Source organism: Stegodyphus dumicola, chromosome 2 (assembly GCF_044657685.1).
Source record: "Stegodyphus dumicola isolate Sdum_Otavi_A_Nest chromosome 2, ASM4465768v1".
Classification (NCBI taxonomy): domain Eukaryota; kingdom Metazoa; phylum Arthropoda; class Arachnida; order Araneae; family Eresidae; genus Stegodyphus; species Stegodyphus dumicola.
Window position 1 is genome coordinate 197883509 of NC_140769.1, and position 15590 is coordinate 197899098.

The window sequence follows — 15590 nt, forward strand, 5'->3', positions numbered from 1 at the left end:
TACACAAAACACTGCTTTACACACGCTTTATTGCATAAATTCTGAATGGTTATTGATGTTGAGACACTGATCAAGAAACTGACATTAAAAAAATTCGTTTTGTTCCGTTTTAATAAAACAGAATTTTTTGTTTAGTAATCTTACTATATAAGGAAATACTGTTGAATATGTCGCAATGTAATAACTGGTAGTTCGGTCCGAGGTTCGAATCCCGCGAACGGACTGGCTGCATGGGTGTTTTCGTGGTTTTCCCCATGTGTAACGTGTATACGAGCCAGTTTCCCTTAGAAAGTCCTCCACGAAGGCATCCCTCCCCTTAGGCAGATAGTCCTCGAGGCTTTGCCATAATCACACACACACACGCGCGCAATGTCATAAAACATAGCAACATTTGTGAAAATACACATAAATTAATCATTCTATAACATTAATATACACATTTTTAACGAGAGATTCAGCTGTCCAGAGCTTTAAAAGTCTGCACTGAAGCATGAAATATTAAGGCCCCAGACAATGAACGTTATCGTTTGCGTGGTAAAGCACTTTAGCCTATGCACTGCGTGCGTAGCCTATGCGTGGTAAAGCACTTTAGCCTTACTTTATGTTATTGATTTTAATTGAAATTAAAATATATGGGTAATGTATTTTTATTAGTAGAGCTGATAATAACCGGTCCTCATAGTATAAAAGCTATTAAACACATATTAACAAAAGTTTCAATTATTGTGTTATGTCGCGAATCGTTAGGTGTATTCATGTTTTGTTATAATCTATTAATAATTAAGTATTTTATTTGTAATTCATTTATATTTGAAATGCTAAAAAAAAGATTCGTAAATTGTTAAAAGCGTTAACGGGATATTTTTCTCAACGGTAAGTTATTTTTTTGTAACAAGACAGGAAAACCTTTCTTTTAAACGGAAATTACATCTGGTTTATGGCTTTTACTGACAGAAGAACTGAGGGCAGTTAGTGTGTTTGTCGAATTTTTTCGCTAGTGGCTTTAATAATGGGTAGTAAAGGAAATCGGCTTTTTCGTTTGCACTCGCATTTTCGCTTTGTGTTCTATTGCAATAGGTTTTATTTCAGTTTCCTCCAGACAGTGGACGTTCTGTAAAGTTTAGGCAATTTGATTCTTATCGTTAGTTTCCGTTGTCAGCTGGCGGATCGAGTTATCTATTTCCCTTGTTTCCCGAGTACAGATGGTCAGGTTTGCTTTCCCAAATTGTCTTGGTTTTGATTCGTTGTGGGAGTGTTGTTTTCGGTTAACTGATAAAGTGAAAGTCTAGGGTTGGTAAAATTTAATTTTATGTGATTTTTTTTAAGCCTATGAACGTATGGGGGCGGTGGGAGTGTTGTTTTCGGTTAACTGATAAAGTGAAAGTCTAGGGTTGGTAAAATTTAATTTTATGTGATTTTTTTTAAGCCTATGAACGTATGGGGGCGGAGAGACCGAGTTTTCTTGGGGTTGTTGAATGTGCACGAGGTTTAAAGGCAGTCATATTTGAGCTGCAGCATTGTAAAGTTTCGTAAGTGCGCGGGGACGTTTGCTTTGCGCCGAGCTTCGGCCCAAGCGAGACGGAAATGCGTTGACTTGGCTATTAGAAGAGCCTTTTCCTGCTAGAAGGTTTATAATAAAGTGCTAAATTCCAAGAGCACTTTTCTGAAACAATTTAGCACAAAATGTTGCTTCGCCGCTATAATGTAAGTGTTCTTGCTAGAAATTGTTGTATGCTCCGTTACCTGTGTATGGAATTGAACTGAGGATCCTTCAAAATTGGATAATGGTCTCCCACCTAATGGGCAGATTTAAGCGGTTCCTGGCGGTCCGATGACGCAAGTGTTCTTGCTAGAAAGTGGTGTATACTCCGTTACCTGTTTATTAAATTGAACTAAAGATCCTTCTAAATTGGGCAATTGTTTTCGATCTAATGGACAGTTTTAAAGCGGTTCCTGGCGGTTTGAAGAATTATTTGACTGTAGTTTCCACCTGTGATTCCTAATAATAATGGACGCTTCCGAAAGGGATAGCGATAGAAAAAAAAATATTCTTAGCTTGAGTTTTCAGTGGATTGGATACTAGGGCTTCTGCAATCCGAAAAAATTGTCTCCCATCAATGAGTGAATTTTTTAAAGTTTATTTTCTCTTTTTCCTTAGTTTTCCCTAATGCCATGTTGGACTAGTTAATAATAATTTGTCCACATATATAAATTGTTATTACTTATATATATTAAAGATTGCTAGTTAGTAATAGTGAGAAATGATTTATAATTTTAAGTGAAACCAGTTATTTGGAGTTAAAGTTTGTTTCACTTACTGAATTTATGAGTTAGAAAAATGTTCATTTCTAATTAATGAGAACCAGCTATATGGAGGAATTAAATTTGCTACACCTTCTTAACTTAAGAGAAAAAAATGTGAATTATTAATTAAATGTTTTGATTAATGTAAGCTGTAAATTTGTGTGACATATGTGTTATTTTTCCTAGTAAAATTATGTCGTAGGATTACGGATCTGATTATCCATTATATAATAATTTAATATTCAAGAAATTAATAAATGTGTTTGTTTAAAATTATTATTGCATTTGGTTATTTATTGTGTAATTTACTGTGGTCTGTCATGTCACTCCATTTGTTTGAGCTGGGAGGTTTTTTAAGAAAGTTGGAGCTTATATTGAATTTGATTTATTTTCTATCTTTTATTAGGGTAATCACAATGCGCCCTTAAAATTTAATGTACTAACCCACGTATACGTTTAATGATTTGATTGCTTTCGGGGTTTTGATAATTGATACTTAGATGCTAGGATTGAAATTAAACTGATGATTGATTTTCCATAGGGATTGTTTCGTGTGTTGGAGGTAAAAACATTTTGTTAGGATTCACGTAGGTGAATGTTTGTAAGCACCCGTTCAACGAACCTTCTATTACTTCATATTTTTGTGTCAGCAGAAGGAATTTTGCGTTATATGAGGTTAAAACTTTTATGTTTAGGTATTAAAAAAACTCAGGACACATTACATGCGTGAATAAGCCAAACAGTGTTTGTTACACGTACGCGGAAATTACGTTAAAGTCTGGAAAATGCGCCGATCTTCCTGAACAAGAAAAGCTTCCTTCTTATACTTTGAGTGACAAGTGGGGTACTAAGATAGACGTTGGATTTCTGATGTGCGTTGCGCCACTTATTCATCAACCATTTCCCGCAAAGGTACTTCCCTCAGTCCCTGTTACCTACGCAACTGATGTTAACGACACTTAGGAGACTATGAAAGAAATTCTTCACTACCAGGTTAGTAAAATTTCGGTATTTTTAAGGTTTTTGCAATTACGTTACTTTTGGAAAAGGTTACACAAAATCCTGCTATTTCCTGAGTGAGACAATCGAAGCATAGATTTACATGACATAATAATAATAATAATAATAATAATAATAATAATAATAATAATAATAATAATAACAATAATAATAATCTGAAAGCTTTCAGATTTTGTATTACGCTCAAGTGGGCGTTTTTTTCACTTACACATACATAAACATTTCGAGAACTTTTGAGCTAACGCTCCTTTCGGCTAAAAATACTTAAACACAGTATATCTTTAGAATTTCCGATAGACAGTCTGGCGTGCTAGAAATAAAAATATTTTATTGCGTACAGTGTGTGGCCACTGCTCGCTTTGAAATCGTCGAGTTTTTTTTTATCAAAAATTCGTTAAAGTTAAAAAAATACGAAACAGGTACTGTCTTCCTAGTGCCCATATTCGGGTGGAAGTCTACGTTATTCAAAATTTGATGCCTCTAGGTATCGTTGCTTTTTCACAATGCGAGAAACATACGTACATTCATACAAATTCTTCATTATTTAATTCCTTTAAATATAATACAGGGTGATAATATTTGGTGGCAAAAATTTGAAAAGTGATACAACTGTTTATTGTGATTCGACGCAAAATACCATTTCGAGACTTATAACCCTGCTGGGTTAATACCCCTTTGGGTTAAATACAAAAAAGGACTTACTTCCATGGCACGTCTTTCATACCTGGTGTGAAGATTGTTATTTCACAATCTCCAACGAGCCGCCTAGCCGGCACAGTGCTTAGCGACGCTGACTGCTGTACCAATGTGCTTGCGGTCGAATTCCGGACAAGGCGTGAATATTTGTAAGCATATAGTGTCTGTGCGATCGAGGAAGTACTCTAAATACACTACTAGCCGGAAGTCCTCTCTAGTTGGTGGTAGGGAAAGAGGGGGGTACATCTTAGGAACGCCCTCTGAGAATGTTCTCCCTCAAAATTGGAGGTGAGCTTAATAATTAGCTATTCTCAGCAATAGCTCAGCTGTGGTACTACAGAGGCAATGACCTTACTTCTTTCTACCTGTATCTGTAGATACAACAAAGATACTGCTCTTCTCATTTCGTAGCAATTTGTAACTGATGCAGAACTTTGGAATGGAAGGTATAGCAGAAAAATAATCCGACATTTATATATTTATGCAATAAATTTCCAACTCTAACTCTGGATAAAACAAAAGAAGACGTATTTTCTCGACTTCAGATATGTGCTTTTTTACATGATTCGCAAATTAAATAGAAATTTAATGATAATGAACAATCAGCGCGAAATACATTTCGGCAACGTGATGATATTCTGAAAAGAGAAGAGCAGAAAATTGTGATCGAATAGCGGAGAATCGTATAATATTGTACGAAAATACTGGGCCGAATATAACTGAAAATATACGTCTTACGTGTTTTGAGATTAAATTCTTTAATCAATTACTGTCGTATAAGAATCACAACTTTTATGTTTTACTTTTTATAATAAGAATAAACTTCTTATAATGCAAAGCGACCAGAGGGCCATAAAAAAGTTTTTTTCGTTAATTATTGTAAACTTGATTTCTTAAATTTAAAAATTTTAAAATATGATAAGTTGCGTCAGTATTTGGAATATTTACATCTGTGACGTATGGGTGGGAAAATTATGGTCACGTATGGACTTTTATGAACATGATGTATACAGCCCCCATATATATATATATATATATATATATATATACAGGGTGTATCAGTACAGAAGTGACAAACTTTCAAGAGAGTTAGAGTACACCTAGACGATGGAAATCACATACAGATTGCATGGTCGCAAACGATTTCCTGGCGCGGTAGTCAAGACACAAAAGTCAAGAAAGAAAGGACACGAACGGGATGAGAAAACGTGCTTATTATTCGGAGTACAACAAAAACAAGAAAAGACAACATAAAGAGACAACGATCATCATCAAAGAAGATGTTCGAAATTACGACCCGAACCGTGATGCAGGAACCGTGTGTCATGCGTCTTCCATGTCTTCCATTCGCGATGCGGATCTTCCATGCGCCAGAGAAGTGAGGCCTGCATCATGGTCCTGGGTCACAATTTCGAACACCTTCTTTAATGACAATCGTTGATTGTTTTTGTTCTTATTTGTAGGTTTCTGCTGTACTAGCCATAATAAAACATGTTTTGTCTCCCTGTTTGTGTCTTTCCTTTCTTGCGTTTTGTGTCGTCACTACCGTGTCAGGAAAGCATTTCCGACTATGCATTACTATGTGATTTCCCATTGTCTAGGTGTAATCTATCTCTCCTGAAAGTTTGTCACCGCTGTACTGATACACCCTGTATATATATTTGCAACCAATGCCCAATGCTGTAATTATTTATGTTAATTAAATAAGACTGAACACAAAATTGCACATTAGCCCCGGAAATACGCAAATTCGGTGAGTCACAATGTGGTGCGCAATGGACGCATGGTCGAAATGATAATAGATGTGTCACACACGCGGTTAGTATAATAGATGTCTTGAATTCTTAGAAGGGTGATAAAATGCTTGGTTAATCACAATACATGTTTATTACTTAACGATTATGCTGTTCAAATATCATAATGAGTAGCATACCATAACGGGAGCGATATCTTCTTGTATTCCATATCAGAACTTGTATTCCAAATTAAGATTTAACTCGAAATTAATGTACATAATTACTGAGAGAATTAGATTTTTGTAGCGTAGTTTACGTGAGATCAGATCACTTGGGATCACATGATATGAACCGGCGAATCAGGATGTTGAACCATGATAGCATAGTAAATTCTTAAATTAATGTCTTTTTACAAATTTAGTGTCTTTATTTATTGGATTTTTACAAAATTTTAAACCATATTAAAATGTTTATGCCTTCAAAATAAAAATTCTTAGATCTAACATTTTTTATGTGTATACTGTATGTTGTCGCCAACAAAGTCTGCTTGGCGAGATTTGCGGCGGCGAAACGAAAAAGTATCATATTCTGTAACCAATCAGGGAGCTGATTACATGACGTATATAATTAAAATTATTTAAATAATCATACATAATAAGATCATTTAAAAAAATGCAAAATTAAATTGTATTTTAATATTTAACAGCCATAAATAATATTTAAAACATTTGATTAAGATTATATATATTAAAACCAATTACTTTTAAAGTAATGTGACGTCATTCATTACATCATTCACAACATAAAATATCATAAACAATAAAATTTTTATTTCAAATAAAAATGCAAAATTAAATTGATTTTTAATATTTAGAAGCCACAGTTCTGTTAATTATTTATATATTTAGTAATTTTGGTAATTACTGGTAGTTCGGTCCGAGGTTTCGAATCCCGCGAATGGGCTGGCTGCATGGGTGTTTTCTTGGTTTTCATCATGTGTTACGTGTATACCAGCCAGTTTCCCTTAAAACGTCCTCCTTGAAGGCATCCCTCCCTTAAGGCAGATAGTCCTCGAGTGCTTTGCCGTAATTTAATAATCCAAAACCTTTATAGAAAATTATGTTTGAACAACCAACAAGATGAAATTATGCTTTAGCGATAACTCGGTAGCGAAATAGCGATGTAGGAATCCATTCAGTTATGTTTAGCTTTTTCTTATATAAATTATAATATTGATTTGAAATTGTTATTTACTCTTTCTTATGCTTCCATTCAGTTATGTTTAGCCTTTTTAATATAAATTATAATAATAAAAATGTATTATATGAAATTCATCTTTCATATAAATTAAAACAGTAATCTTTAAATAGTTATTTCCTATTATACTTCTTTTCTTGCGTTAAGGTTGCCGCAATTATTTTTGGCACACTGGCATCAACAATAGTTTGGCGAATTTTTACGGTTCTCAAAACGGAATTGTACCGCGTATCCTTGAAGCTGGCATGTGTGTGATTAAAATTTATGAATTTAAAGGTTTATTATTAATTCGTTCCAATTAAGTTTAAAAAAATAATTTCATATTTATATTTTATATAAATTTTTTAAATGAGATGCGCTATTTTTATTATGCCAGTAAAATGATAACCTATTTAAAAATGTTTTTGAAGTCATGTGTAAAACTAACCAGATTTGGAAATGCGTTATTTTAGGAAACCTCAGGACATTTTTAAAGAAATTTATAGAATTATTAATAGAATTTTTAAAGATATAAAAGAGAGTTAATAGAAAGTAATTCAAAGTTAAAACCATATTATTTTTAGGACTAAATTTCCATTATTAATGCTTCCAAATTTTTTACTTTAATGTTTCGTGGAAATTTACAGTGTGCAAAAGTTTAAAACCATACATGAAAAAATCAGATTTATTGGAATTCCGCAACAAAAACATACGTTAAAAATGAAAAAAGTAGACTTACAAGGTTACTGAAGTATAACCAGTATTTTTGTCGGAGTTCCTTAATTTTTCTATCACTGCTATAATCCTTTTAGGCATGCTATGAACAAGAGACTGGCAGTAAGCTTGAGAAATCTCTGTACACCACACATGGTTTATTGCTTCAACAAGTTCTGTAGCACTGGATGGTAGCTTCTCTGCGACTTTATTTTTCACAATACACCACAGATTCTCTACGGGATTTAAATCTCGGCTGTTACCTGGCCAATCAAGCACTCTTGGATTTGAGTAGCACTCAGATAGTCCTTAACATTCCTTGCCCTGTGACACGGAGCCTCATCATGCATGAAAATTGAACATCCGTGAACATCCTAAGTGAAGCTTCAACTTGTCACGTAACAAATTCAGGTACCGATTGCCGTTTATCGTGGTTTTAGGTGGTAGGAAATATACAGCAGCAGCACCAGACACAGACCATCGCACCTCATATCATCTGGCTTGGAGGGTGTTTCACTGTCGGAATCGTATATCTATAATCATATCGTTTTCCTAATGGGCGGCGAATACATTTAGCACGTGCAGAAAATTGCTGTACATTGACAAATCGGAAAATAGCACTGTACTCCACTGTTTGTTTGGTCCAATTCTGATATTGTCTGGCTACAGTCAGTCGTTTTTTTTTCGTACTTTGAACAAGTCGAGGTTTCCTTGTAGGTTTATAGAAAAATGAACCATAATCTTTGGTCAAACGTCTTGAAATAGTACTCGAACTAACGTTGGTACCCTTAGTAGCAAGAGCAGCTCTAATTTTATCGCAGGAGGTTGTCGGACATCGAGTGATCATCCTTCTTATCACACGATCATCACGTGCACAAGCTTTTCTTGGGCTACCGCTTCTCTTAAGATCCGTATAATTTCCCGAAATTTTGAATTTACTGATAGATTGATGCACGTCTGTTTTGCTGACATTTACCTTCAAACTTATTTCACGTTCAAAAAAGCCAACGCCGTGCAGGGCCAAAATTTTTGCCCATTTTTCAACAACAAGTTTTCACCAGCGGCCGAGCGGTAAAGTCGCTGAACACTGGTAGTTCGGTCCGAGCTTCGAATCCCGCGAACGGGCCTGGCTGCATGGGCGTTTTCGTGGTTTTCAACATGTGTAACGTGTATACGAACCAGTTTTTCTTAGAAAGTCCTCCACGAAGGCATCCCTCCCCTTAGGCAGATAGCCCTAGTGTGCTTTGCCATAATTAAATAAACAAACAAACAAACAACAGCAAGTGAAAGTTTTTTACCCATTACAAGAATTATACAACAGCACTGTGTACTCAAAATCCAATAACAAACTACTGATAAATGAGACCACGTTATATTTATAGCAGTAGAAAGACTTTGATGCAATCAACCCATGGGAAACGAAATCATGAGAGAAAATGGTGCAATCTATTAAAATATAGGAAAACGGCTACTGGTCTTAAACTTTTGCACATGACTGTAAATAACATTGGCTTAATTTGACCAGAATGTATTTTTCATAGACGTACTATATTTTAGCAAAAACTTAAAATTGTTAACTTAAGATCATTTTTTTACCTTGCGTCCGTCTTCTCGGTCAAATTTATAACCTCTTTCAGGAATTCTAAATTATTAATAATAAAGGGTTCATTTTCATCGACTTGAATCGGGTTGAGTATCGAATTGATCCAAGAAGGCCAGCTGACCTATCAAAAAACAGAAAAAAGCATTTTAAAATTTTATTTAGATAGAGTATTTACCACATATCCTGTAAAACCTAATCAGGAAAATGTATATATTAGGTTGGCTTTAGAGTAGTGCAAAATTATATAATAATTGCGTATTTAATAGAAAAAATGTGTCAATTTATTTAAAATTTCTATGAAAGGATTTTAATAATTCGTATTTTATAGATATCAGTAGCCACAAATAACTGGCGGTGTTTCGTATTAATTCTAAGAAATATTTTTTCCTAAGCATCAGAATCTAATTTAATGCAGCAAAAGATAATTTATAGATTTTTCAAGGGCATGTTTTGGAAGAAATACGCTGTTTGAAACGAGGAACATTTTGTCGCAGCATTCTGCAAGTAAATTATACTTATATCGACAATACATCCAAATTATTGCATTTTCCAATAAACCACCTAATCCTTGAAGGAAAAAAATGTTGGTTATTGGAGCTGGTAATGGAATAAGACAAAGTTCACAAGTGGTAATGTAATCTAATATAAGAGTGTGCTGCAACCTTCCTGGCCGATAATAATCGAACTCGTGGTTAACGCACAACACCCAACACAAATTTAAACAAAAATACAGTTAAAAGCCCAGTAAAACCAAAATTACCAGTATTGGTTCTATTGCCATTTATAAAGTTCATCAAACCCTTTGCAAATACGAATTCTTTCCTGCGGCAATAGAATTCCTTTACGTTACTATGTTTTCCCCTAACATGTCGCAATAATACTCAGTCTTCGAAGAAATATGCCTTGCCTTCAGCACGACAAAAACCATTATTTTGCAAATTAAATCTTTTCAGGTACGGAGCCCACCAGCGGCCGAGCGGTAACGTCGCTGAACACTGGTAGTTCGGTCCGACGTTCGAATCCCGCGAACGGGCTGGCTGCATGGGTGTTTTCGTGGTTTTCCCCATGTGTAACGTGTATACGAGCCAGTTCCCTTAGAAAGTCCTCCACGAAGGCAGCCCTCTCTTAAGGCAGATAGCCCTCGAGTGCTTTGCCGTAATCTAATAAACCAAAACCAAAACCTTTTCGCGTACGCTGAGAAGCGCCCATGTAACGAAAATAGGAGATAATTGTTTAGTTTCGATGAGATTAATGTTTTTTCCTTGAAACTGGTTTTGTATGGCGTTGGACACTGAATATATATATATATATATATATATTTTAAATTTTATTAATTGCGTCACCATAGGGTTGTCAACTTTAAGGGCAGGAAAGAGTAGTCGTTATCTTGTAGACTTCTTGTCAAATTTAAAGGGTACACTAATAAGTTGCTAAAGTAATTGTCATTTGCCCAGAACAACTTGCCAACAAGTTTCAACGGCTGGCATGGGTGAAAAGAATAGACGTAAACTTTGCTATGGTTCATTAGTTTTGAGTTCTTTTTATTTATTTATTTTTCTTTTTTTTTGTGTGTGTAGGCTCGGATGTTATCAAAATTTTATATTCCGGCATTTTACATTTTTACGTTGCACTTTCATTAAAAATTGGTGCATTTAAAAATATTATTGATTTTTAAAATGTATTAAATAATTTTAGAATATTTTCCCAATACATTTATTTTATACGATTTCTCTCTTAATACAAAACGTAGCTTTACATCAATTAACAATTTTTGGTTTTACAAATGGCAAACATTAGCGCTTAAGCTATTAGTTCACAGGCTCTCTAGTGCTTTTTAACAATGTCCTCATACTGAGAAAGTGTAGTACAATTATTTAAATTTTCAAAAGTCATAGAAATTTTCAAAATTTAAATTTTCAAAGACTTAAATTTTCTTGTAGATTTCTTGTCAAATTTAAAGGGTACACTAATTTACACTAATAATTTAAAGTACACGAGTAATTTAAGGGGTCTTGTCAAAGAATTAAAATTTTCATTTTATTAAGTCATAGAAATCCACCACTAGAGGTGGTCTCGCAAAAAGACATGCCCAGTCAGACGTCTAATTACGGCTGTCTTTCTTGGATGACTGAGAATGAAAATTGCCTCTTTCCTCAGAATCCTCCAACTCTTATCCATAGCCCGCTAAATCATATCCTGTTTAAGAATTGTTTTAAGACTCAGGTTAACAAACAATTTAGTCATATTGAAAAGAAAGCGGTCGATTAATGCTTTGCATTATCAAAATTTCTTTCTTAGCCAATGTATCAGCTTTTTCTTCACCCATAATTCCACAGTGGGCTGGAATCCATTCGAAAGGGAGTATGAATCGACAGTTGTCGAATAGCCACAGCAATGGCTTTGATTTCACTATCAAAGGCAGTAATTAGTAAGTGGACCCATTGGTAAGTAAAAATTAATAAGCTCGCTATGGATACCTGCTTCAGGACCGCGCGCTCTCTCTAACATAGAGCCGTCAGTGTAGACACGCAAACACTCATTTTGAGAACAGTGAACCTCATTAGTTTTCATTGCAATAGAGCTTAATTGTGAATCGCTCATTTAGTTTTTAAATATTCATTGTGTAAAATAAAGATTCATATTTCAATTAAAAAAATACAAGGGAAAACCGAGAGGAGATAAAATTAGATAATCTCGGCTCAACTCCAAAGCATCAGATTCTCTCTTAGCAGCCTGGGAAAAGCCAATTTGAGTTTTAAGATTTATAGAAATTTCATTTTTATAGTTCCTCCGAAAAGGGTAATCGGGCCAACGCACCACATTCTGGTATAACAGGGTCGCTTTTCTGTTAATACGATCATGATTAGGTTCCAAACCGGTTAAAAGCTGCATTTCAAGAATAAGAGCAGATCTCACTGTTCCAGTAATTATGTATAACGTTTTGTATATGAATAAAAAATAAATCATCAAATTTATTAATAACTATTTCGCAGCCAATAAGATCGTGATTATGCCTATCATTTTCTGGGGCAAATTCGGTTGCTGACGTCTTGATCATAACTGAGCCCCTTTAAAATTTCATCGACCACCCGGGAGTCAATATCGATTCCCTGCTCTAAATGAAACACCCAAATGCATCATAGATCTACATATTCAAATAATCATTTAGTAAAGCCCACCAGCGGCCGAGCGGTAAAGTCGCTGAACACTGGTAGTTCGGTCCGAGGTTCGAATCCCGCGAACGGGCTGGCTGCATGGGTGTTTTCGTGGTTTTCCCCATGTGTAACGTGTATACGAGCCAGTTCCCTTAGAAAGTCCTCCACGAAGGCATCCCTCCCCTTAGGCAGATAGCCCTCGAGGCTTTGCCATAAATCCCACATATACGAGTATTTAGTAAAATTTCCTACAAGAATAACCTGGAAAGTTTCGAGGTACTGGAAATCAGCTAGATGCTCCAGTATCGATGCAGAAAATTTCTCGTGAGTTAACTGCGAATGTTTTGCAATCAGATCGTTTTAATAAAATCATTGTTATGAATGTTTCTGTGTAACGTAGCTTTTTCATACTACTGGAATACTGTTGTCTCACTTTAAATTTCATCATTTATAGTTCAAACGGCAGCTAGTAGTAACCAATGTTCATTCAGATGTGAATTATGGAACTCCGCTATATAGTAAAAAAAATCACTGCGAAAAGTGCACGTAAATAAAGGACATTTAGGCTGTTTGACAGCTTATCTATTTGGATCGTCAAACATTTCATCAAAACAGGATAATTTTAAAGGTCCCAATGACAAAGCAGTTAAATATCTATAGCATAAACAATTTAGAATTAAACAGACGAAATCAAATAACTACATAGAAATTTGACGAAGAATGTCTAGAGTTAAAATTGCTTAATAATATTAGCAGTATGAGTAATACTACAAATAATAAAAATAACAGAGCTTAAATTGCGCCGGAGCCCACCGGAGCGCGGCTCCGATACTTCTTAGTTTTGGGGATAAATTATAATTCTAGCCGGAGCTCTAAATAAGAAGGCTCCGTCGCTTCTTTTATATAACTAAACCACTTTAGTAGAAATTTCATTTTTTGCAAAAAATTATATTACAAATCGCTTATTAAATTTAATTTATCTCTACATTTTATTTAATTTTAATTACTTAACTGTTTTAATAATAATAATTAATTGAATTTTAATTTATCTCTACATTTTATTTAATTTTAATAATTTAAATGTTTTAATAATAACAATTAATTATTTTTCAATTAAATTAATAACAAATCGACAAATGTTAATTATTAATATTAATTAAATATTAATTAATTATTTTGATAATAATTAACTATTAAATTTTAAAATTATTAATGATTTTAATAATCCTTCTATTTATTTATTTATTTTTGTTCCTCTTTGCTGACGGTTTTCCATAGGGCTCCGGCACTTCTAATTTTAGAAATTAAGCCCTGAAAAATAAATATAAATATGAGGATGCTGCCATGAAGTTATTGAGGTTAGTGACACCCTGTATTTAAGGCATCGCGTTATTTTTCGACATCACATACACTGCGTCAAATTCTTTTTTATTTAAGTGCACTTCAAATTTTATGCATAATACCAATACTGTGTAGTAATTTATCAATCCACTGTACAGAAATGGCAACTTAGAATCAGAGTTTGGGCTGCAGTTTGGGCTGCATTATCATCAACAATCAATAAAAAATAGTACCACAACGTAACGACGATATACTGATGAGCTGCATCAGAGTCCTGCACTATTATATAGTAGTACATCAAGGATATCAAAAGTTATTTTCCAGCAGGACAATGCATTGTTATTCAAAATAATTTCAGAAAGTTTCTATATAAAAAATTAAAATGCCTGCTTTGCCATCGTAGTCTGTAGATCTATCTACAGCTAAAAATCCATTAGACATGATTTTTTACTGTGGCATTTGGCTATGACAGAACTCGTCAACCTATTTATATAACTCCGCGGTTAAATTCAGTGACCTCAGAGTTATCTAAATGGGTTGGCGAGTTACCATTCTTTATAATAATTTAATTAGCAATACAACACAAATCTAAATTTTAAAAACAAACAATTATTTATTGTCCAATCCTAGAAGATTTACAAACTTAAAAAGATAACACTAACGTATAATCTGAGGCAATTTGTCCTCCTTGATAAATGTCAAGCGATTTATAATAATATTATAATTTTCAAAGCTTGGTAGGCACACTTCTGTGATGGATATAAGGGACGATACACTTTGAATTTCTTCGAAAAACCGAAGAAAAATTGCAAAATTCATTATTCTTCTCAAAACATAAATTTTTTTATACAACCTTAGGAATACTAATTCAGAAGTCAAACAACAAAAACCAGCGTTATATTTACAAAATTTTCACATTTGCGGTTTTGCAGCTGAAGATGGTGGTTCGGTAAAATCATCGAAACTAGTCCTGTGAAAATTTTGTAAATACTTTGAAAATTAACGCTGATTTTTGTTGTTTGACTTCTGAATTAGTATTTATTCGGCGTGTTATTGTGTCTTAACCTTAGGAATATTGCAAAGATAACTACAAAATGTTAAATTCAAACTCAAATTAATTAGCTTACAAAAATAAGTAAAATTTTTCAACCCGTCAAAATGTTGGACAAAAATGAAAGCACAGTGCTGAGGAATTAGAGTGGTATAAGACAGGTAATAGTTTTATTTGTTAGAAGTAGCGCTGAAAGCTTGACTATTTCTGCTTAGTTTGTCGAAATCTTGAAATGGGTAGTAAGCGTGGGGAAACTACAACTGAAAAAAGAAAAATAATCATTCGTTTATGTAATCAGAGTAAATCACTAAAAAAAGCTGGCGAAATAGTGAATAAGAGTCGATACACAGTAAGAATTTTGATAAAAAATTTTCAAATCGTCTGGTAGTGTGATGCACAAAGAAGTGGCCGGCCAAAAAACTGACTCATAGAAAAGAGAGGAAAGTTTTTAATATTGTTAATGTGAATACAAAAATTTCTTCAACACTCAACACTTTAGCAAAGCAATTTATCCAAATCAATCTACAGAATTCTTCATCGGACTGCTTTCAAATCTACAGTAGACTGAAGAAAACCATATATTTTAAAAACTAATCGAAAGACAAGGCTTGCTTTAGCAAGGCAGCGTTTGAATAAAAGTAGTGCATTTTGGTCGAATGTATTATTTCCTGATGGAAGTAAATTCTCATTAATGCATTACGATGAAAAGAATTTAGTTTGAAGACAACCGAAGA

General features: G+C 34.0%; 1 protein-coding gene across 1 annotated transcript in view; it reads right to left on the reverse strand.

Moving 5' to 3' along the window:
- LOC118197900 (neprilysin-2-like) overlaps window positions 1–15590 on the reverse strand; it is a 73359-nt gene that overhangs the window by 28604 nt on the left and 29165 nt on the right. Inside the window, exon 8 of the mRNA XM_085811616.1 lies at window positions 9303–9430. Coding sequence (XP_085667742.1) covers window positions 9303–9430 — 128 coding nt within the window. The remainder of the gene's footprint in view (window positions 1–9302; window positions 9431–15590) is intronic.